Source organism: Coregonus clupeaformis, chromosome 9, assembly GCF_020615455.1.
Source record: "Coregonus clupeaformis isolate EN_2021a chromosome 9, ASM2061545v1, whole genome shotgun sequence".
NCBI lineage: Eukaryota > Metazoa > Chordata > Actinopteri > Salmoniformes > Salmonidae > Coregonus > Coregonus clupeaformis.
Window position 1 is genome coordinate 40,217,605 of NC_059200.1, and position 25,249 is coordinate 40,242,853.

The following is a 25,249-nucleotide window of genomic DNA, read 5'->3' on the forward strand; positions in this document are numbered from 1 at the left end:
CTGGGGGAGGACAATGACAAGTGGGTGGAAGTTAGTGTATGAATCAATTCACACATTTTAGACATTGGTGGAGGGATAGCCATGAAATGAAAACAGATGTAGATGTCTTGAGTGGGTTATTGCTAGCACAATAAAAAACGACTACATCAACCTGAAAGCATGTTGGTTCATTGTTTACACCAACTTTAATAGGTGCGTAATTACGCTTTTAAAAGTGATGACTTGTCTGAGCTTCATTAAAATGGCGCGGTTGTTTGCAGCATCACACGTCGTCTGTAGACAGAATTTGAGGCGTGGCTAGCCTACTCTGTGTAATGACATTTTTTCCTTACTTGAAAAAACATGTGAAGTAGTGAGTCTCCACAACTGCCGCGCAGCAGATGCTTGGCTTGAAGGGACAGGACGCACAAGTATGTTTAAGTAAAGGACTGTCAAATAATGCAGTTTCAAGAGGGGTAAGCAACAAAGCTATTTCAGAAATTGTTTGCAGATATGAGTTTTCATGTTTTTAATGTCTATTTGATAACATGTGGCTTGGTTTGAGTAATTGCAGTAGCATACCATCTCGTTTTTGTTAGACGCATGATAACCGATACGAAGTCGCAAATAATTCACATTTCAAACAATTGTAATTACAGGGTTTGCTTTGGAGAAAAGTAAAGTATCCTATGTTATTTTTTCTTTTCACAGATGGCTGTTTTCGCAAACAATACTTTTGGAATATTTTGGATTACTGCAAAAATACTATCTTTCTCTTTTGGACCCACTAGAACAGTGTCCCTCATGACACTTATTTTTTTCCGAAGATCGACCTAATGTTCTGAAATGTTAACTGAGATGAATTCGTACTACATCGTATTTGAGATATTAATAGCAATTTTGTCCATCTCTGGCAATGTATTGGTTTGCTGGGCTGTCGCCATCAACACCACTCTGAAAACAGCTACTAACTACTTTTTGGTGTCTTTGGCTGTGGCAGATATTTTGGTGGGTTGCCTTGCCATCCCCTTTGCCATAACCATAAGCATTGGTATCGATTTGGACTTCTATGGATGCCTTTTCCTTGCTTGTTTTGTTTTGGTACTGACTCAAAGCTCAATTTTTAGCCTCCTTGCAGTTGCAATTGATAGATATTTGGCCATCAAAATACCCCTCAGGTGAGTACCTTATTTTGGATTTTCATTGCTAGACAGACATTGAGCGTCTGTGTTTTGGGATTTAAAGTTAATAGCATATACTTAGGAGTAATTAAGGAAAAGCCCACACAAATAGCCATGTTTTCAACTAGGGATACTTTACTGATTTTATTATCCCCGTGGGGAAAATTTGTTGCAGTAGCCTATCATGTACACGTTAAAATGGCGTTAAAAAAGGACAAGAATAATACAGTAGACAACAAATTCACAATAAAATTCATAACAGTTATATATATACACTGCCTGTCCAAAGTTTGGACACACTTACTAATTCAAGGGTTTTTCTTTATTTTTACATTGTAGAATAATAGTGAAGACATCAAAACTATGAAATAACACATATGGATTCATGTAGTAACCAAACAAGTGTTAAACAAATAAAATAATATATTTTATATTTGAGATTCTTCAAATAGCCACCATTTGCCTTGATGACAGCTTTGCACACTGTGATTTATTTAGAATTCAAGGCACACTTAACCAGCATGGCTACCACAGCATTCTGCAGCGATACGCCATCCCATCTGGTTTGGGCTTAGTGGGATTATAATTTGTTTTTCAACAGGACAATGACTCAACACACCTCCAGGCTGTGTAAGGGCTATTTGACCAAGAAGGAGAGTGATGGAGTGCTGCATCAGATGACCTGGCCTCCACAATCCCCCGACCTCAACCCAATTGAGATGGTTTGGGATGAGTCGGACGGCAGAGTGAAGGAAAAGCAGCCAACAAGTGCTCAGCATATGTGGGAACTCCTTCAAGACTTTTGGAAAAGCATTCCAGGTGAAGCTGGTTGAGAGAATGCCAAGAGTGTGCAAAGCTGTCATCAAGGCAAACAGTGGCTATTTTAAGAATTTAAAATATAAAATATATTTTGATTTGTTTAACACTTTTTTGGTTACTACATGATTCCATATGTGTTATTTCATAGTTTTGATGTCTTCACTATTATTCTACAATGTAGAAAAAAGAAAACCCTTGAATGAGTAGGTGTGATATATACTGTATATCAGTCAGGTCTAAAATGATTGGCACCCTTGATAAAGATGAGCAAAAAAGACTGTATAAAATAAATAATACAGATACTGAGCTATATTGTATGCTAAACAAAATTGGGAAATTATATTATATTCTGGGCTTACAGAGAAGTAGATTTTGTTTAACAAGTAATACTTTATTTCTCAAAAACATAGGGCAAAAATAATATTGGCACTCCTGTTTTCAATACCTCACCTTGCAAGGATAACAGCACTGAGACCTTTTCTAAAATTATTTATGAGATTGGAGAACCATTCCTCCTTAGAGAATATTTCCAGATCCTTGATATCCTTCGTCTGCGCTTATGGACTGCCCTCTTCAATTCAAACCACAGATTTTCATTGGGGTTCAAGTCCGGAGACTGAGATGGCCATTGCAAAATGTTGATTTTGTGGTCAATTAACAATTTCTTTGTAGATTTTGATGTATGCTTGGGGTTATTGTCTTGCTGGAAAATCCACTTGCGGCCAAGTTTCAGCCTCCTGGCAGAGGCAACCAGGTTTTGGGCTAAAATGTCCTGATACTGGGTAAAGTTTATGATGCCTTTGAACTTAACAAGGGCTCCAGGACCAGTGGAAGCAAAATAGCCCCATAACATCAAAGATTCACCACCATATTTTATAGTAGGTATGGAGTTATTTTCTGCTCATGCATCCTTATTTCGATGCCAAACCCACCATTGTTGTGCGTGGCCAAAGAGCTCTATTTTCATGTCATCTGACCATAGCACCGGTTCCAATCGAAATGCCAATGCCGTTTAGCAAACTCCAGGCCTTTACATTTGTTGGATGATATGAAAATAGAGCTCTTTGGCCACTAGGCTCTGCTAGGCTAGGCTGCCTGCTGCCTAGTCTCGAAAAATCCGACCCTAGGTAACAGTGACTAGGGTCTGGTTTAATGATGGACTCTTGGCATAGAGGAACCACGTCACTATCCGCTTGAATAAAATAGTAGCTAGCAAGATGGAGGTTATTTTTAATGAGTGCCTTTCGCAAGTGGCTAGTTTACATCAACTACCTTCACTAAATCCACTGCAAAGGTTTTGCCTGTTCTGGCACGATATCTGCCTTGTGATTTGTTGGGAGAGTTGTCTGTCTGAAGAGGACCCACCCTGGAAATGTTATTTTCCCCTTATCGAAGTTGCCAAAAGAGTCCATCATTGAAACAAGACCCCAGTCAATGAATAAATGTTGTGAAAATAAGACATTGTAAAATCTAAAATAGGCCTTAGTTGAGGGAAGTTGACTAAACCTGCGGTCCAATAATCTGATAACCGTGGTTCATCCAGGGGGTTCTATTTTAACAAACCTAAAGCAATAGTAAATATTAGCGCTGGCGGTAGCAGTTCGGGGGGTGTGTCAGAAATATTTTTGCTATTTTCACAACCGGAATTATGGGCGCATTAGCTGGCGGTGGCATGAAGGGGCTGGGTTTTGACGAATAAACAAGTTATGGGTGTGTCGAGGCTTGGCCCCTCACTGGCCAATCAGAACGTGCTCCATGGCTAAATATGTGGTTGCTTCAAGTTGTGTATATACAGTATTTTTATGTATTGCGTTGTCATCAATTCGAATGTTAGTCTGTTATAGCCTACACACTAAGAAAACAGTGTTCCTCAAGGGTTCTTTGGGAACAGTGATGGTTCTATGTGGAACCATAATGACTCAAAGAACCCTTTGAGCCCTTCAATGGTTCTTTGCAGTTCACAAAAGGGTTATTTGCTCTTTTAGTAATAATTCAAATGTAGGGGCGACAGCTCATTCGAATATTTTGGTCACAGCTCTGTTTGTGCAACAGTGAGTTAGTGTCATTCCAGTTTATCTAATCTGTTGTGTTACGCATATTACATATTATATATGACTATGGCCAGCGGCGGTGTCCTGTGAAAGATTCACGTATGGCCTTGTGTCAATTTAGTTCTCTAAATCAGTTCTCTCCTCAGGGATCTCCAGCTGTTCCAGAGCTAGTACACCTGATTGAACTTGTCAATGAACACAATAATAACACTTATGAAATGTTTGAAAATATAATATGGCTATTGGCTAACCATAATAAAAAACCCTGTATAGTTCTTCAAAAGGATCTACAAATAACCTCTGAGAAAGGAGATTGAGAAAGGTTCTTTATAGAAAAATTATCTATAAAGGTTCTCTAAAGAACCATAAAAAGGGTTCTATATAGCTCCAAAAAGGGGTGTAACCATAGCGGAACTTTTTTTTGGTGCTATTTAGAATCTTCTTTTAATGGTCCTTTTAGAAACTTAGGAAAGGTTTATTTATAGCACCATACAGGTTCCATGTAGAACCTTATGAGCATGGTTCTTTATAGAACCTTAAAAAAAAGGTTATATATACAGTGAGGGAAAAAAGTATTTGATCCCCTGCTGATTTTGTACGTTTGCCCACTGACAAAGACATGATCAGTCTATAATTTTAATGCTAGGTTTATTTGAACATTGAGAGACAGAATAACAACAACAAAATCCAGAAAAACGCGTGGCAAAAATGTTATAAATTGATTTGCATTTTAATGAGGGAAATAAGTATTTGACCCCTCTGCAAAACATGACTTAGTACTTGGTGGCAAAACCCTTGTTGGCAATCACAGAGGTCAGACGTTTCTTGTAGTTGGCCACCAGGTTTGCACACATCTCAGGAGGGATTTTGCCCCACTCTTCTTTGCAGATCTTCTCCAAGTCATTAAGGTTTCGAGCCTGACGTTTGGCAATTCGAACCTTCAGCTCCCTCCACAGATGTTCTATGGGATTAAGGTCTGGAGACTGGCTAAACCACTCCAGGACCTTAATGTGCTTCTTCTTGAGCCACTCCTTTGTTGCCTTGGCTGTGTGTTTTGGGTCATTGTCATGCTGGAATACCCATCCACGACCCATTTTCAATGCCCTGGCTGAGGGAAGGAGGTTCTCACCCAAGATTTGACGGTACATGGCCCCGTCCATCGTCCCTTTGATGCGGTGAAGTTGTCCTGTCCCCTCAGCAGAAAAACACCCCCAAAGCATAATGTTTCCACCTCCATGTTTGACAGCGGGGATGGTGTTCTTGGGGTCATAGGCAGCATTCCACCTCCTCCAAACACAGCGAGTTGAGTTGATGCCAAAGAGCTCGATTTTGGTCTCATCTGACCACAACACTTTCACCCAGTTCTCCTCTGAATCATTCAGATGTTCATTGGCAAACTTCAGACAGGCCTGTATATGTGCTTTCTTGAGCAGGGGGACCTTGCGGGCGCTGCAGGATTTCAGTCCTTCACGGCGTAGTGTGTTACCAATTATTTTCATGGTGACTATGGTCCCAGCTGCCTTGAGATCATTGACAAGATCCTCCCGTGTAGTTCTGGGCTGATTCCACACCGTTCTCATGATCATTGCAACTCCACGAGGTGAGATCTTGCATGGAGCCCCAGGCCGAGGGCGATTGACAGTTATTTTGTGTTTCTTCCATTTGTGAAAAATCGCACCAACTGTTGTCACCTTCTCACCAAGCTGCTTGGCAATGGTCTTGTAGCCCATTCCAGCCTTGTGTAGGTCTACAATCTTGTCCCTGACATCCTTGGAGAGCTCTTTGGTCTTGGCCATGGTGGAGAGTTTGGAATCTGATTGATTGATTGCTTCTGTGGACAGGTGTCTTTTGTACAGGTAACAAGCTGAGATTAGGAGCACTCCCTTTAAGAGTGTGCTCCTAATCTCAGCTCGTTACCTGTATAAAAGACACTTGGGAGCCAGAAATCTTTCTGATTGAGAGGGGGTCAAATACTTATTTCCCTCATTAAAATGCAAATCAATTTCAAAAAAATTTTACATGCGTTTTTCTGGATTTTGTTGTTGTTATTCTGTCTCTCACTGTTCAAATAAACCTACCATTAAAATTATAGACTGATCATTTCTTTGTCAGTGGGCAAATGTACAAAATCAGCAGGGGATCAAATACTTTTTTCCCTCACTGTAGCACAAAAAAAGGGATCTGCCATGGTTACAAGCCAAAGAAACCTTATTTGGCACTATATAGAACCATTTGTTTTTAGTGTGTAGTTCGTTAAATAGCCTGCCCCATATTTGCTAAATATGTTGAACATGTTTGCAGTCCACATTGTTCTAATTGCATTGCTTCAATATGGAAATACATTGTTAAACATATGCTATAGCATTCACACTGATATAGGGGCTAGGTGTCACGATCGTCTGAGGAAACGGACCAATACGCAGCGTGTTGAGCGAACATCGTAGACTTTATTATAAAGAAACCACGATCAAAACAACAAACCAAATATGACGAAAGTGAAGTTCAATACTGATAATGACTAACAGCAACAAGGAAACAAAAACCCACAAAACCAAGGTGAAACCACACAGTATAAATATGGCTCCCAATCAGAGATAACGAGCCGACAGCTGACACTCGTTACCTCCGATTGGGAGTCATATGACTAAATCAACATCAAAACCAAACATAGAAATGAAACAACTAGATCCCACATAGAACTACACCCAAATGAAAATGACAACCCTGGCTCACTACTAAGAGTCCCGGAGCCAGAACGTCACACTAGGCCTACTGTAAATTACAGTCTGGACATGGACATGCCAAACATAGTCAATAATTCACTAGGCTATTGATAAGGCATAAAAATACAGTGTATAATTATAAGCAAATTCTAACAAAAACGAAACAACAACTTGTTTTAAATAGGCTATGTCTAAATACAGTTATGGGCACCATAATTGCTCCCTGTGGGCGTATAATACAGACAAGGCAATTTAGACTATGTAGGGTTTTAAGCACATCCAAACTTTTCACAGGAGCTGGATAAAGATCCAATATAAAGAGAACGGGGGAATGTCCCCTCACCGTTATAGTGTTCGCAAATGTAATGTTTTATAAACATAATTGAACCATCTTATAGATCATATTTGCACTTCTCCAGAAATACAGTGGGGGAAAAAAGTATTTAGTCAGCCACCAATTGTGCAAGTTCTCCCACTTAAAAAGATGAGAGAGGCCTGTAATTCATAGAGAAACAATTAAATTGGATGTTCTGAGTCCATGTCAATGCTTAAATCACATCAGAAGACAATTCTTTTTAGGGCTGAAAGGAAATTAAGAAATGTATTATTGAGTGCAATTCCCCTTTAATTACGCATCTGACCCTTTAATTGTGCATCTAGTGAGTGAGGAATGTGGCGTCTAATGTGCCTGTCTAGCGATGGTTCTGTACTGCTGCTGCTCAATTCATGGCAAAGTTTGCAAATAACAAATAATAGATACAAATTATATACTTCCTCATGATACAGTGGGGAAAAAAGTATTTAGTCAGCCACCAATTGTGCAAGTTCTCCCACTTAAAAAGATGAGAGAGGCCTGTAATTTTCATCATAGGTACACGTCAACTATGACAGACAAATTGAGGAAAAAAAATCCAGAAAATCACATTGTAGGATTTGTAATGAATTTATTTGCAAATTATGGTGGAAAATAAGTATTTGGTCACCTACAAACAAGCAAGATTTCTGGCTCTCACAGACCTGTAACTTCTTCTTTAAGAGGCTCCTCTGTCCTCCACTCGTTACCTGTATTAATGGCACCTGTTTGAACTTGTTATCAGTATAAAAGACACCTGTCCACAACCTCAAACAGTCACACTCCAAACTCCACTATGGCCAAGACCAAAGAGCTGTCAAAGGACACCAGAAACAAAATTGTAGACCTGCACCAGGCTGGGAAGACAGAATCTGCAATAGGTAAGCAGCTTGGTTTGAAGAAATCAACTGTGGGAGCAATTATTAGGAAATGGAAGACATACAAGACCACTGATAATCTCCCTCGATCTGGGGCTCCACGCAAGATCTCACCCCGTGGGGTCAAAATTATCACAAGAACGGTGAGCAAAAATCCCAGAACCACACGGGGGGACCTAGTGAATGACCTGCAGAGAGCTGGGACCAAAGTAACAAAGCCTACCATCAGTAACACACTACGCCGCCAGGGACTCAAATCCTGCAGTGCCAGACGTGTCCCCCTGCTTAAGCCAGTACATGTCCAGGCCCGTCTGAAGATTGCTAGAGTGCATTTGGATGATCCAGAAGAGGATTGGGAGAATGTCATATGGTCAGATGAAACCAAAATATAACTTTTTGGTAAAAACTCAACTCGTCGTGTTTGGAGGACAAAGAATGCTGAGTTGCATCCAAAGAACACCATACCTACTGTGAAGCATGGGGGTGGAAACATCATGCTTTGGGGCTGTTTTTCTGCAAAGGGACCAGGACGACTGATCCATGTAAAGGAAAGAATGAATGGGGCCATGTATCGTGAGATTTTGAGTGAAAACCTCCTTCCATCAGCAAGGGCATTGAAGATGAAACGTGGCTGGGTCTTTCAGCATGACAATGATCCCAAACACACCGCCCGGGCAACGAAGGAGTGGCTTCGTAAGAAGCATTTCAAGGTCCTGGAGTGGCCTAGCCAGTCTCCAGATCTCAACCCCATAGAAAATCTTTGGAGGGAGTTGAAAGTCTGTGTTGCCCAGCGACAGCCCCAAAACATCACTGCTCTAGAGGAGATCTGCATGGAGGAATGGGCCAAAATACCAGCAACAGTGTGTGAAAACCTTGTGAAGACTTACAGAAAACGTTTGACCTGTGTCTTTGCCAACAAAGGGTATATAACAAAGTATTGAGGAACTTTTGTTATTGACCAAATACTTATTTTCCACCATAATTTTCAAATAAATTCATTACAAATCCTACAATGTGATTTTCAGGATTTTTTTTTCTCATTTTGTCTGTCATAGTTGACGTGTACCTATGATGAAAATTACAGGCCATCTTTTTAAGTGGGAGAACTTGCACAATTGGTGGCTGACTAAATACTTTTTTTCCCCACTGTAGCAGAGCCTTTTTCTAAAATGTTTATGAGTTGGAGAACACATTGGGAGGGATCTTAGACCATTCCTCAATACAGAATCCTTCCAGATCCTTGATATCCTTCGTCTGCGCTTATGGACTGCCCTTTTCAATTCAAACCACAGGTTTTCAATGGGTTTCAAGTCCTGAGACTGAGATTGCCATTGCAAAATGTAGATTTTTGTGGCTAAACCATTTATTTGTGGATTTTGATGTGTGCTTGGGGTTATTGTCTTGCTGGAAAATCCACTTACAGCCAAGTTTGAGTGTGGCCAAAGAGCTCTATTTTCATGTCACCCAACAAATGTAAACTCCTGGAGTTTGCTAAACGGTATTGGCACTTGGATTGGAACTGGTGCTTTGGTCAGATGACATTGTTTGACGTTGAAATGAGAATGAATGAGCAGAAAAGAATCCCATACCTACTGCAAAATATGGTGGTAGATCTTTGATGTTACGGGGCTATTTTTCTTCAACTGGTGCTGGGGTCCTTGTTAAGGTCAACGGTATCATGAACTTTACCCAGGACCAGGATATTTTAGCCAAAAACCTGATTGCCTCTGCCAGGATTCAGTAGGCTGAAACTTGGCCGCAAGTGGATCTTCCAGCAAGACAATAATCCCAAGCACACAAAAATTCACAAAGAAATTGTTAATTGGCCACAAAATCGACATTTTGCAATGGCCATCTCAGTCTCCGGACTTGAAACCCATCCCAATGTGTTCTCCAAAAAATTTTTTGTTGAAAGCTCAGTGCTGTTATCCTCGCAAGGTGAGGTATTGAAAGGTATTGAAAACAGGGGTGTCATTAATTCTGACCCCTAACTTTTTGAGAATTTTTGGAAACAAAATCTCTTTCTCTGATCAATTGTATTTCCCAATTTTTTAGCATACAATATAGCTCAGTATTTGAAGTATTTATTTTAGACAGTCATTTTTGATCATCTTTATCAAGGGTGGCAATACCTTCTGACCCCACTGTAACTAAGGCCAGTAGTTTTTCCTGCTCACAGGACTTGTTATCACATTATTTAAGAAGCCCTCTTACTTGCTACCACATCAGATTTCATTTCCGGTGTGTGTGTGTGTGTTCGGCCGGCAGGGCCTTAGTCTTGTGGGACTGTGGTTCCCTCAGATTAGAGTGTTTTCACAGCTGGCTCTGATGGAAGTGAAAGGGCAGACCGAGATGCTTCAAACCCTCCGAGATGGAGCGCTGTTCGGCACCCACTGACTACACACACGCACGCACACACACACACCCACACATTTTAGGGCCTTTGTTTTCTTTTCATGTTTCTGAAGCTATTTCTCTATTTTCTGTCACACACACCAGACTGTCTGGAGGGAAAGATCCAATAGTATAAACTTCTGGCTACCATGTTCCCAGGTAACAAACCTGCCAGGCCTCCTCACATAGCTGTCTCTCAGTAACAGTTTCTTCAGTTCTGTTCACAGGCCCCACGTCTTTCTCTATGCTTCAAAAGAACCAGTGTTGTGTCCTTGAAAAGCCGCTTTCCTCTATGCTGCTACTGAGACTAAAATGTTTTCAGAGGCTTTTTTTTAAAGGATGGCATTGCCAAACTAAGTGTGTGGATTTACATCATAATGCCTTGCCACTATTGAGCCCCAAACACTGTGAGGCTGTTTCAATAAAGTTTGTCATTTGACATTTGCGGTTGTTTCAGGACATGAGAGGAAATGGGGAGTGTGGCAACAGGTCTTCCTTACTACACGCATATAACAGATGTGACATAAGTACAGCCACAATGAGCGTGAATAGTAAAGCACTCCTCACCACCTTTATCCTATCACACTTCTGCAACACTACTGAAGGAAATTCACACATTTTGTTTGTACAAAACCCGAAAGTCAAGCCTCCCACACACCAGCATTATTCATAGTTTGCATCCAAGCAATACATTCACTCTATGGCTCTGGGTTGCATTAAAGGGTTGATGATAATTCCATTCACCAGACCAGTTCTATTTCAAATAATTGTTCAGTTACTCAGTATGTGTACGCCTTCATTGGGCGGGGTCACATGGAACTCCTATCACACAATGTCTGTGGTAGACAGACAGAAGCGACAGCCAATAGGGGGGACCCTCGCTCCTTTATAAGGCGCTGTCGCTCCCTCTCGCCTCACTTTTCGTTCTTCCTTACAAGGTCGTTATACTCCTAAAACTCTTCTCAGCATCAACTTGGATTAATGCTTTCCAGCAGAACCCGTGAGGATTCTCTGCCGTGGAGTTAGTCCTGGCGTTTGGTAGCTAGCGTTCACCCCATAGGTTAATAGCCTCATTGCTTAGCCATAGCCCCGGTATAGAAAAACCTGGCCTATGCGTGTGCTTCCAACACGTAGCTGTGTAGCTAGTAGTCCTGTTGGTAGCTAGCTAGCTTTCACCTCGTGGGTTAGCAGTCTAGCTATTGCAAGCACACTGGGAAGAGGTAGCAATAACTGTTGGAGTGAGCTACAAGCCTGGGGCTAAAAGTCTGGTTGTAGGTGGCACGCAGTAACTGGAGAGAACCACAGGGTACGTTGCTCTACAGGCTAGATAATCTCCCACGACCGCAGTACCTATAGGCATGACCGGCCAGCGAGGGTGCTATTAAGTAGGGATGCTACCATGTAGGTAGAGAGAGCTAGAGAAGGAGCTAGCTCTAGTTGTGTGTTCGCCAATGCTTATCTGTGTAGCTAGCTAGTCCTGGCATAGCAAGCTAGCGTTCGCCCCGAGGGTTAGTAGTCTAGCTGATACTAGCACACTGCTAGCTGAAGAGAATGTGCGTTCTTCGTGAGCTAGCTAGATTTCGACTCTCAAAGTCTCTATCCTTTCTTCCTCCTCGGTGGGAATAAGCAGCACGAAGTGGTAGTTAGGTGGGCTGGTAGGGCAGAGCTAGCCGTGTGCAGCTAACTGGCCAGAGACTGAGAAGTACATTTTCCTTTCGGCAAAAGTGCTCAATCCTCTTGACGAGAAACTTAATTCCTACGCTCTGTAGCGAATCCTCATGGGTTTGCCTGTGAACTGTTTAGCAAGAAAGCATTAGTCCAAGTTGATGCCGAGGAGAGTATTTAGGAGTATTACGACCTCGTAAGGAAGAATGGAAAGTGAGGCGAGATTGAGCAACAGCGCTTTATAAAGGAGTGGGGGTCCCCCATATTGGCTGTCGCTTCTGTCTGTCTACGACAGACATTGTGTGATAGGAGTTCCTTGTGACCACGCCCAACAAAGGCGTACCCATTCTGAGTGCCCTCACTCATATTATCATATATCCGAGGTTTCATTAAGTAACTTTACGTTTCCACGTGAGAGGATTGCTGTCAGGCCTACTCTCATCTATAGTGACATGGGCTGTGCTCACAACATGTGGCACTTCATCTACATTTTACATTTACATCATTTAGCAGACGCTCTTATCCGAGCGACTTACAAATTGGTGCATTCAACTAATGATAGCCAGTGGGACAACCACCTTTTTCTTTTTTTTTTTTTATGGGGGTGGGGGAAGAAGGATTACTTTATACTATTCCAGGTATTCCTTAAAGAGGTAGGGTTTCAAGTGTCTCCGGAAGGTGGTCAGTGACTCTGCTGTCCTGGCGTCGTGGGGGAGCTTGTTCCACCATTGGGGTGCCAGAGCAGCGAATAGCTTTGACTGGGCTGAGCGGGAACTGTGCTTCCGGAGAGGTAGGGGAGCTAGCAGGCCAGAGGTGGATGAACGTAGTGCCCTCGTTTGGGTGTAGGGTCTGATCAGAGCCTGAAGGTAAGGAGGTGCCGTTCCTCTCACAGCTCCGTAGGCAAGCACCATGGTCTTGTAGTAGATGCGAGCCTCAACTGGAAGCCAGTGGAGTGTGCAGAGGAGCGGGGTGACATGAGAGAACTTGGGAAGGTTGAACACCAGACGGGCTGCAGCGTTCTGGATGAGTTGTAGGGGTTTAATGGCACAGGCAGGGAGCCCAGCCAACAGCGAGTTGCAGTTATCCAGACGGGAGATGACAAGTGCCTGGATTAGGACCTGTGCCGCTTTCTGTGTAAGGTAGGGTCGTACTCTGTGAATGTTGTAGAGCATGAACCTGCAGGATCGGGTCACCGCTTTGATGTTAGCGGAGAACGACAGGGTGTTGTTCAGGGTCACGCCAAGGTTCTTTGCACTCTGGGAGGAGGACACAATGGAGTTGTCAACCGTGATGGTGAGATCATGGAGCGGGCAGTCCTTCCCCGGGAGGAAGAGCAGCTCCGTCTTGCCGAGGTTCAGCTTGAGGTGGTGATTCGACATCCACACTGATATGTCTGCCAGACATGCAGAGATGCGATTCGCCACCTGGTTATCAGAAGGGGGAAAGGAGAAAATGAATTGTGTGTCGTCTGCATAGCAATGATAGGAGAAACCATGTGAGGATATGACAGAGCCAAGTGACTTGGTGTATAGAGATAATAGGAGAGGGCCTAGAACTGAGCCCTGGGGGACACCAGTGGTGAGAGCACATGGTGCGGAGACAGATTCTCGCCACGCCACCTGGTAGGACGCAATCCAAGAGTGAGCAGCGCCGGAGATGCCCAACTCAGAGAGGGTGGAGAGGAGGATCTGATGGTTCACAGTATCAGAGGCAGCGGATAGGTCTAGAAGGATAAGAGCAGAGGAGAGAGAGTTAGCTTTAGCAGTGCGGAGAGCCTCCGTGACACAGAGAAAAGCAGTCTCAGTTGAATGACCAGTCTTGAAACCTGACTGGTTTGAATCAAGAAGGTCATTCTGAGAGAGATAGCAGGAGAGTTGGCTAGAGACGGCACGCTCAAGTTTTTGGAGAGAAAAGAAAGAAGGGATACTGGTCTGTAGTTGTTGACATCGGAGGGATCGAGTGTAGGTTTTTTGAGGAGGGGTGCAACTCTCGCTCTCTTGAAGATGGAAGTGACATGGCCAGCGGTCAAGAATGAGTTGATGAGCGAGGTGAGGTAAGGGAGAAGGTCTCCGGAAATGGTCTGGAGAAGAGAGGAGGGGATAGGGTCAAGCGGGCAGGTTGATGGGCAGCCGGCCGTCACAAGTCGCAAGATTTCATCTGGAGAGAGAGGGGAGAAAGAAGTCAAAGCATAGGGTAGGGCAGTGTGAGCAGGACAAGCGGTGTCATTTGACTTAATAAATGAGGATCGGATGTCGTCAATCTTCTTTTCAAAATGGTTGACGAAGTCATCCACAGAGAGGGAGGAGGGAGGGGGAGGAAGAGGAGGATTCCACAGGGAGGAGAAGGTGGCAAAGAGCATCCTAGGGTTAGAGGCAGAGGCTTGAAATTTAGAGTGGTAGAAAGTGGCTTTAGCAGCGGAAACAGAGGAAGAGAATGTAGAGAGGAGGGAGTGAAAAGATGACAGGTCCGCAGGGAGTCTAGTTTTCCTCCATTTCCCCTCGGCTGCCCGGAGCCCTCTTCTGTGAGCTCGTAATGAGTCGTCAAGCCACGGAGCAGGAGGGAAGGACCGAGCCGGCCGGGAGGATAGGGGACATAGAGAGTCAAAAGATGCAGAAAGGGAGGAGAGGAGGGTCGAGGAGGCAGAATCAGGAGATCGGAGGGAGAAGGATTTAGCAGAGGGAAGAGATGATAGGATGGAAGAGGAGAGAGTAGCGGGAGAGAGAGAGTGAAGGTTGCGACGGCACATTACCATCTGAGTAGGGGCAGAGTGAGTAGTGTTGGAGGAGAGCGAGAGAGAAAAGGATACAAAGTAGTGGTCGGAGACTTGGAGGGGAGTTGCAGTGAGATTAGTAGAAGAACAGCATCTAGTAAAGATGAGGTCAAGCGTATTGCTTGCCTTGTGAGTAGGGGGGGACGGTGAGAGGGTGAGGTCAAAAGAGGAAAGGAGTGGAAAGAAGGAGGCAGAGAGAAATTAGTCAAAGGCAGACGTAGGGAGGTTAAAGTCACCCAGAACTGTGAGGGGTGGGCCATCCTCAGGAAAGGAACTTATCAAGGCGTCAAGCTCATTGATGAACTCTCCAAGGGAACCTGGAGGGCGATAAATGACAAGGATGTTAAGCTTGAATGGGCTAGTGACTGTGACAGCATGGAATTCAAATGAGGAGATAGACAGATGGGTCAGGGGAAAAAGAGAGAATGTCCACTTAGGAGAGATGAGGATTCCTGTGCCACCGCCGCGCTGACCAGATGCTCTCGGGGTATGCGAGGAAAGAGCAGTAGGAGTAGCAGTGTTTTCTGTGGTAATCCATGTTTCCGTCAGCACCAAGAAGTCGAGGGACTGGAGGGTAGCATAGGCTGAGATGAACTCTGTCTTGTTGGCCGCAGAATGGCAGTTCCAGAGGCTGCCGGAGACCTGGAACTCCACGTGGGTCGTGCGCGCAGGGATCACCAGATTAGAGTGGCAGCAGCCACGCGGTGTGAAGTGTTTGTATGGCCTGTGCAGAGAGGAGAGAACAGGGATAGACAGACACATAGTTGACAGGCTACAGAAAAAGGCTACAATGGCATGGGCTATACTCACTTGTACTCACAACATGTGGCACTTCATCGCCATGAATCCAAGCCTCTAACTCTTGGTATGAATCTGTACTAGTTTGGTCTGTAACGACAGATAATAGGCCTATCACACATCTCACGTAAAGATATCACACATCTCTTGAGTGGATCTCTAATTAGTGCTGGTGCCATGCCATGTGAGGGCAGGATATTTGCGTACTTTGCATGCAAATCAAAGTGTAGGCTAAATTTGATGGGGTTGCCAGTGGGGCAAAGAGAAACACCTGTTCCCTTTGAGGCTATACTGTGGTTTTTAAGCGGATGTGCTGTGAAGTGATTATTGACACTGTGTACTAGCCTGGCAGAGGTTTGTGGGCTGCAATGTGCCCCAGGCGGAAGCACATGAACAGTGGGGTTTGAAAAGGGATGTGTGGGGAGAAAGGAACAGAAGAAAGGGAGAGAGAAAGAGAGAGAGAGAGAGAGAGATGATGCCAGTGTGCTGTTGTCATGCCAGATCTAATCCGCTCAGCCGACCATTCACTGGCCCTTGCAGAGGAATGCCACCAAATCCATCAGAGACAGTGAGAGGGAGAGAGGGAGAGGGGGACAGAGGGAGAGAGAGAGGGACAGAGAGAGTAGGAGAGAGAAGCAGAGAGGGAGACTGAAAGAGTGTGTGAGAGGGAGACAGAGAGAAAGAGAGAGAGCGTGTGAGAGAGACAGAGAGAATGAGAGAGAGAGCTGTCTACCCCCAGATAATAGTCCCTGCCTGGAACACATACCTCTCTTGGCTGAGAGGTTAGAGGACTAAGAGGAGGAGAGAGAGACAGAGAGATGGATGGTTAGAGAAGAAGAAAGAGGAAGGAGAGTTGCGTGCAGTGTACCCACCCTATTCATAGGTTGCACCTCTGTCACTCGGGCCGCGTCATGTCATTGTTATGTCATGTCATGTCACCTTCCGGAGACACTTGAAACCCCACCTCTTTAAGGAATACCTGGGATAGGATAAAGTAATCCTTCTACCCCCCCCCCTTACCCCACCCCAAAAAAATAAAAAAATAATTGTAAAGTGGTTGTCCCACTGGCTATCATAAGGTGAATGCACCACTCTGGATAAGAGCGTCTGCTAAATGACGAAAATGTAAATGTAAATGTAAAATGTAATGAACCTTCTCAAGCCTCCCTCTACTGGCAGTGCAATAGTGGTGCCCTAAAATCGTGATAAGCCCAATCATTCTGGATGGAGGCTAATGACTGTTTAGTCTAAATTACACTATAGTGGCTGGAAATATGATCACATCGCTAAAGTAGTCACATTTTTAGTAGGAAACAACTTTGCCTGCATTATCATGTCTTCAAATTTAATTTAGACAGATGGCAATGTTCATAAAAAATAACTAGGAATGCTAACGTTAGCAGCTAAAATACGGTGTCCTCCCCTCAATCTTAGCTAACTAGCTATTGTTATGCTGCATCTAAAGTCAATCTGGTGACATCAAAATGATGACAAAAGGTTTTCCTGCTAATTATTTGCCTCCATTTGAATGGCATTGTATTTCCAAGCCACTGTAATGCACTTTTGATGAAATCTTCATCAGTGCTCATTGACGATGCATTGAGTAGAATGCTCAGTTGGGCATCAGTCCAAAACAAACGTTCAAAACAATATTGTGACGAAACATGCAACCCATGAATAGCCTTAGGGCCCATCCCTCCAGGAACTTAAGCATGGCTGCGGACTAAGAGAGACTAAGAGGAGAGAGACAGAGAGATGGATGGATGGTGAGAAAAGAAAAGAGAGGAAGGAGTGATGCGTGTGTCCACCCTTAGCGCCCATCACTTCAGGTCCCTAAGCATGGCCATGGCTGTCTGTAGATTATTGATGTCAATGGGGCCACAGACACAGCATCCTTCAGTGAGGGACAGAGGGATGGGAAATTGAGAAATAGGGACAGAGGTAGAACCCAGGGACCCATGATTAATAATTTACTGCTCCATCACAAAAGTCCCAGTCTGTTTTGAGGCTTTGACGTCTGAGGGGCTACAGTACTAATAATGTAGGTAATGATTGAAAGCCAGGGTTATCAGTCAAATGAGCTACTGCTGCCTGTGAAACTAAACTTATGTGAAATGACACATGGCTGACAGTCATTTTACTGGCAAATTAACCATGTGAAAAAGCACCTGTTTCACAACGAGGGGAGGGATTTTTTTTTCTCCAGCAGACAACGACCACTTCCTCTTCTTGAATAAAACAAAAAAGCTATTTTCTCCATTGCACTCAATTATTAGTCTGTCTATTTTAATAGTAGTTGCTATTTGTTGTACTATAGGAAATATCATGTGGAAATATAATTTACATGCTTATCATGGCTAGTGAGTCTACTATCATGACATTACATGTAATTATTACATGCTATGATCAGAACAAGTGAAATCACATGAGCACTGACAATAAGTTAATGATTATCCTTTATCTACTGTATATCAAATCAAATCAAATGTTCATTGTCACGTGCGCCGAATACAACAGGTGTAGTAGACCTTACAGTGAAATGCATACTTACAAGCCTTTAACCAACAATGCAATTTTAAGGAAGAATACCAAAACAAATTAAAAAAAAACATTAAATAAAAAAATAATAAGAAATAAAAGTAACAAATAATTAAAGAGCAGCAGTAAAATAACAATAGCGAGGCTATATACAGGGGGTACCGGTACTGAGTCAATGTGCGGGGGCACTGGTTAGTCAAGGTAATTGAGGCAATAGGTACATGTAGGTAGAGTTATTAAAGTGACTATGCATAGATAATAAACAGAGAGTAGTAGCAGCGTAAAAGAGGGGGGGTGCAAATAGTCTGGGTAGCCATTTGATTACATGTTCAGGAGTCTTGTGGCTTGGGGGTAGAAGCTGTTTAGAAGCCTCTTGGACCTAGACTTGGTGCTCCGGTACCACTTGCCGTGCAGTAGCAGAGAAACAGTCTATGGTGGCTGGAGTCTTTGACAATTTTTAGGGCCTTCCTCTGACACCGCCTGGTATACAGGTCCTGTATGGCAGAAAGCTTGGCCCCAGTGATGTACTGGGCCGTACGCACTACCCTCTGTAGTGCCTTGCGGTCGGAGGCCGAGCAGTTGCCATACCAGGCAGTGATGCAACCAGTCAGGATGCTCTCGATGGTGCAGCTGTAGAACCTTTTGAGTATCTGAGGACCCATGCCACATTTTTTCAGTCTCCTAAGGGGGAATAGGTTTTGTCGTGCCCTCTTCACGACTGTCTTGATGTGCTTGGACCATGTTAAGTTTGTTGGTGATGTGGACACCAAGGAACTTGAAGCTCTCAACCTGTTCCACTACAGCCCCGTCGATGAGAATGGGGGCGTGCTCGGTCCTCTTCTTTTTCCTGTAGTCCACAATCATCTCCTTTGTCTTGATCACGTTGAGGGAGAGGTTGTTGTCCTGGCACCACACGGCAGATGCTAAGCTACAGGACTGTTTTGCTAGCACAGACTGGAATTACAGGCAACATCCGCACTGAGCTAAAGGGTAGAGCTGCCGCTTTCAAGTAGCGGGACTCTAACCCGGAAGCTCATAAGAAATCCCGCTATGCCCTCCGACGAACCATCAAACAGGCAAAGCGTCAATACAGGACTAAGATCGAATCGTACTACACCGGCTCCGACGCTCGTCGGATGTGGCAGGGCTTGCAAACTATTACAGACTACAAAGGCAAGCACAGCCGTGAGCTGCCAATTGACATGAGCCTACCAGACGAGCTAAATTACTTCTATGCTCGCTTCGAGGCAAGTAACACTGATGCATGAGAGCATCAGCTGTTCCGGACGACTGTGTGATCACGCTCTCCATAGCCGATGTGAGTAAGATCTTTAAACAGGTCAACATTCACAAGGCTGCAGGGCCAGACGGATTACCAGGACATGTACTCCAAGCATGCGCTGACCAACTGTGTCACGTTCGTTGAATGACGGGACAGACCAAGGCGCAGCGTGATATACGTACATGTTTATTAACGTAATAAACACTTGACAAAACAATAAACGAAACGAAACGTGAAGTCCAAGGTAGCACACACAACATACCTTACAAGGAACAAGATCCCACAACTACAGTGCCAATAGGCTGCCTAAGTATGATCCCCAATCAGAGACAACGAGCGACAGCTGCCTCTGATTGGGAACCACACCGGCCAACATAGATCTATACATACTAGAATACAACATAGAAAAAGCACAACAAGGAATATACACACCCTGACTCAACATATAAGAGTCCCCTGAGTCAGGGCGTGACAGTACTCCCCCAAAGGTGCGGACTCCGACAGGGTAGGGGCAGGGTGGGCATTCCGCCTCGGAGGTGGATCAGGCTCGGGGCATGACGACCTCTCACTCTCCGCCTCCCTGTTGCGCCCCTGGTCTGGTCTGGACCTCGGCGCTCTGCTTCCCCTCTCCTTCCTCCCACGATACGCCAGGCCCCGTCTGGACCCTGGTGTGGGAGACCCCGAACCTGGAGAGGGGCTGACATCATGGTCTGGACTGGAGCCGCTGACCGGAGCTGGACTGGACCCCGGTGGAGCGGACTGCTCTGGCTCCGGAGTGGAGCAGCTGACCGGTGCCGGACCAGGCACCGGTGGAACGGGCACGGGCCGTGCCGGACTGGACTAACGCACCACTGGTCTGGTGCGAGGAGAAGGCACGGGCCGGACCGGACTAGGAACACGCACCACTGGCTTGGTGCGAGGAGCAGGAACGGGCAGGGCCGGACTGGCGACACGCACCACTGGCTTGGTGCGAGGAGCAGGAACAGGCCGGGCCGGACTGGCGACGCGCACCACTGGCTTAAGTTTGCCGATGACACAACAGTGGTAGGCATGATCACCGACAATGATGAGCCAGCCTATAGGGAGGAGGTCAGATGAAGCGTATTGATTTGACCTGAGAACTCTGTGGCTCAAAGCAAAACAGTGGTTCTAAATATACTTAGCTGGAGGCAGTAGCTGTTTCCATTTCACAGTCATTCAGTCACACCACACAGGTTACACACGTGTGAAACAGGACAAATATAAGCACCCCTTATTTGTCTGTGTTCAACACTGTATAGATTGACTGTTGTTCTATTTTGATCTCATCCTTCTTCATATGCTAGCTATTAAGGTTAACCTCAGTGTGACTGGGCTAGGTCCTGCAGACATCGTGCTTAGAGAGGTGATGAGTTAGACTCTGTGAATTTTCCTATCACATGCCTGTCTCTTAAGTCAATGTGCAAATGTGCTCAGTGAAATGTAACATCTTACTTGCTCAAATTGCAATATCCTGTTCACTGCAGCAGAGCCAGCTTGTTTGCTCTGAGAGAGTGTCACAAACATATTATACAGATCCTTACATTGATTCAACCATGGGTTACGTAACATTCCAATATTCATACTAGCATACCACTTAGAATGCATGCCCAATACAACACATTGCTTCATAAGTGGTATGCTATAGATACTGGAACAGAGCACATGACAAGGCAAAGAGAGGCTACAGTAGGATACATGGTGTCTGTGTAAAGCAGACAGGATGTGGGTACTGTACACTGTGAGGCACAGACAGCAATGTGCTGCTGATAACATTATGTTTTCCTTATGTCCTCCAACACATGGAGCCCAATGGCATTCTCACCCAGACCTCGATCGTTAGAAGTCTGCTGGAATTACGTCTCGTTATCTGTTGGTATCCTGCTTTAGGCAATATCATGGAAATGATAGATTACTCCTGTCACAGGCCCTAATATAATGTTCAGTTGGAAGAACTTTTAGGACCGCATGTTTGCTTCTCTATTGCCTTTCGGTTACTCCTTACGTTATTTTATTCATGAATGGATGTGCAGCATTAGTGCCATAATGCTTGACAGAGGGCCACTGTGGCCTTTAAGGTCACAACTATTAGGGAACAGAAAATTAGACCCATGTATAACCCCCACAGATGTTAACACTGTCTTTTTGGTCTCTGCACGTCCCCCTATCCAGGTACAGGGAGCTGGTGACAGGCACGAGGGCCAGAAGAATCATTGCTATCTTATGGATGCTGTCCTTTATCATCGGCCTCATCCCGTTCCTGGGTTGGAACCTGAAGGTGTCTTCCTCTCGTCAGAATGTCTCCAGCAGCCTGACAAATGGCAGCTCTGTGGGGGACACCAATACCACCATCAGCAGCAATCTTACCTGCCTGTTTGAGAATGTGGTGGATATGCACTACATGGTCTACTTCAACTTCTTCGGCTGCGTCCTGCCTCCTCTGCTTATCATGCTGGGCATCTATGTGAAGATCTTCACTGTGGCCCGCAAGCAGATGCACAAGATTGAGCTCAAGTGCTCGGTGAGCAGCAATGGGGGCAGCCAACATCACGGGCTGCTTCAGCGCGAGATCCGTGCTGCCAAGTCTCTGTCCATCATCGTGGGGCTGTTTGCCCTCTGCTGGCTGCCCGTGCACATCCTCAACTGCCTGACCCTGTTCTACAAGGAGCTGCAAAAGCCGCCCCTCGTCATGTACATAGCCATCATGCTGTCGCACGCCAACTCAGCTGTCAATCCCATTATCTACGCCTACCGCATCCAGGACTTCAGGAACACCTTCCGCAAAATCCTGACCCGTCAAGTCCTGTGTCAGAGGGAGGAGCTGTACCTCCACTCCTCCAAAGGGAGCAGGCGGAACAGAGACCAGATCCACATGACCATTGACCCTTTACTCTGAGGGGTGGGGCTGCAGGCCGGGCGTGTGACTCAAGGAGAGCCCCAACTCCTCAAAACACTACCCATGTTCATGTTTTTGTTGTATTTTATTATTGAATGTCATTTTAAGTGAGATTATAAATGTTTACAGTACAAAGAGAAGGGGTATAATGATAAATTAAGCTGAATAGATTAATCTGTCAAATATGCCTTGAATGTGGAGTGTTATTTATGAGTTAAGGTGAGTATCAGGCCAGCTGATGAAAAGCTAGCTTGGTCCCAGATCTGTTTGTGCCGTCTTTCTAACTCCTATGGTCATTGTCATGGCCATAGGAGTTAGCAAGACCGCAGAAACATCTGGGACCAGACTAGTGAAAATCGTATTTACTTTAAAGCTGGAAACCGTACTTGGTACAACTGCCACGTCCGTTTGCGATATTACAACAACTAAGAAGTTACTTCAAACAACAAATATTGTTTTTTCCCCCTCGGACATCATTGCACGCATGATAGAACAGCAGAGTATGTAGGCCTACTGCAATTGTTTTTACCATGATGCTGGATGCTCCTCTCCTCTGTTTCATCAACAAAACAAAAACAATAACACGTACTGGGGTCGAATAGTGGCACTGTTTTACCTTATGCAGATTTCAGCTTTAACTGTTGAAGGATTATTATTTTATTTTGTTGAAGCCAACTGGATTTGCAGGACTGTGAAATTAATCCACTGATGAATCCATTACTACGAGATAACACCTAATTTACCATATTTACACATTGACCATATCATAACTTAAAACACTCATTTTTCTAAGCCTTAACTTTCCAAAAATAATAGGCATCAAGTGTTCAATGTTGTTTACCGTTTGGTATTTTATTTGTCATGTAGCTCAAATTTGAGAAACCTGGCTGAGGTGTGTACTGTATTGTTCGTCATGGGCTATATCGGACTTCCTCAGTACTGGTGTTGCATAAAAACATACATAGGAAACTCTGCCCAGTGGAACCATTTACGACTAAACAGCAACACATCCAGTGAGAGGGCACAAGACACACAACACAGCTCGGATTGGGAAAGTATTTTTACACATAATATAAACTGGAGTGTTATTGTGCTCTGCTTGAATTTAGCAAATGTCATGGCTTCTTTAGTGTCATGGAGAAAGCTCAGGAATATACAGAATGTGGTGGGAAGACTGACTGAGTCATGTGGGAAAAATACATCTAAAATTCAGACACAGAATACTTAGAGGTAAGAAAATCATGTCAATCATTACTTACAAATACATGCCTCATTATTTGAAATTCTTGATTACTTAGTTATGTAATCCCACTTTAAAATTATAGATTTACATTATTATTCCTAACACAATGCAGACATATTTTGGGGTCTTGTTCAACATATCAGAAAACAAATATATGATGTGTTATATATTGCACATCTGAATGTCACTCTCTTCCCTTGGCATCCCTAGAAGGTCCATTATACAACCCTCACATGGACTAACACACACACCTCACATGGACACAGCTGCGATCGTTTGCCCACCTGGCAAATTCCATTCCACCACAGGCCACCATCATCATAGTGTCAACTCTGACTAACTGTCTCTCTGTAATAAAGGAGAAGCGAGAGAGCCTGGCGTCTTCACAAAGGACACTGGGATGTAAGTGTCACCTCATAAAAACAAACCAGGCGGCTTTTAACACTAAATATTGTCAAACTGTTGGATCAACCACTTCTACTGCGTACGGTCTGGCCTTGTCCTAGCATAGCAGCTAAGAGCCATGTGGCTCCATCCCCCTCACTCAGTCAGAACTCCTAAATTCACAACTTCACTACACCAAGCCAAATCAGTCAATGCAATGCTGAGGAGGTCCGTCTTTGTTGAACGAAACAAGTACCCAGGGTTGGGGTCAATTCTGAATTGAGTTGCGAATTGCTCTTTAATGACAATTACATTCTTGAATTTGTATTGGCCACACCTGACAGGAAGCAGAATTTGAATTGAATTTGCATTAAAGAAAGTATAGTTAAATTAAATGAAATTCAATGAAATTAAAATGGTATATTTATTCTGAATTGCTTTAAATTAAATTATACTTCCTTCAATTCAAATTCTGCTTATTTTGGGGTGTGGCCAATTCAAATTAAATTCAGAGATTTTGAATTGACCCCAACCCTGCAAGGAACATGAGGCCTAACGAGATTGTAGGGTTTACAAGTTTTTGTTCTGTGAAAGACAAAAATATGCTTCATTGGTTTAAGTGTGTAATTGTATTTTTGTACCAGTGAGTCTGACACAGTTCTGTTAAATAGACGTGCATCGTTCTCTGTTTGAAGATGTCTCTCCCTCTACTTGAACACCAACTGATGTACTTGCCCTTGTTCTGGTGGTTAGCATTGTGGACAATGGCCTCTTTTCTAAGAAGCAGTGAAAGTCTATTTTCTTTTCAACTGGCTGAAATTAGATGTGGCTTTCTATCAAAGACAGGAAACCAAACCTCCACAAAATAGTTCCAGTTTAACGAGTCTCAGTTTGGATGTAATGGCACACAATTGGTGCTACAATTAAGGTGTTTTTCCCCTCTACTATGAGAAGAGCCTCCTTGGTGTGCTATTAAACTGTGTTGTGTACTGTTTTTGAGTGTACACAAAGTTAAAGAGATTGAACGGTATCTAAAATACTTACAAATTTGTAACATATTGTAAGAATTGGAATTCGTAACATATCATATAAAATGGATGACAGGAGAGGAACAAAAATTGCAGGACATAACATATCATACGAAATGGATGACATTTTTGGGGACCAGTTTTCTCTTGTGAGCGCTACTTTCAAAACTACTGCCTGAAATGTAGCCCTGTGTAGCTCAGTTGGTAGAGCATTGTGCTTGCAACCCCAGGGTTGTAGGTTCATTTCCCA

General features: G+C 44.0%; 1 protein-coding gene across 1 annotated transcript; it reads left to right on the forward strand.

Annotated features, from left to right (window-relative positions):
- Positions 1–366: 366 nt before the first annotated feature.
- On the forward strand, positions 367–25,223 carry LOC121573551 (adenosine receptor A2b). The gene is made up of 3 exons (XM_041885625.2): positions 367–455; positions 691–1,157; positions 21,621–25,223. The coding sequence occupies exons 2-3, from the start codon at positions 826–828 to the stop codon at positions 22,342–22,344; spliced, it is 1,056 nt and encodes a 351-aa protein (XP_041741559.1). The 5' UTR covers positions 367–455; positions 691–825; the 3' UTR covers positions 22,345–25,223.
- The last annotated feature ends 26 nt before the right edge of the window (positions 25,224–25,249 follow it).

Bases quoted from the DNA above. Each gene is read 5' to 3' on its own strand.
- LOC121573551 (XM_041885625.2), top strand. From the start codon at position 826: ATGTTAACTGAGATGAATTCGTACTACATCGTATTTGAGATATTAATA. The intron at 1,158-21,620 runs GTGAGTACCTTA...CCCCCTATCCAG, and splicing joins GCCATCAAAATACCCCTCAG to GTACAGGGAGCTGGTGACAG.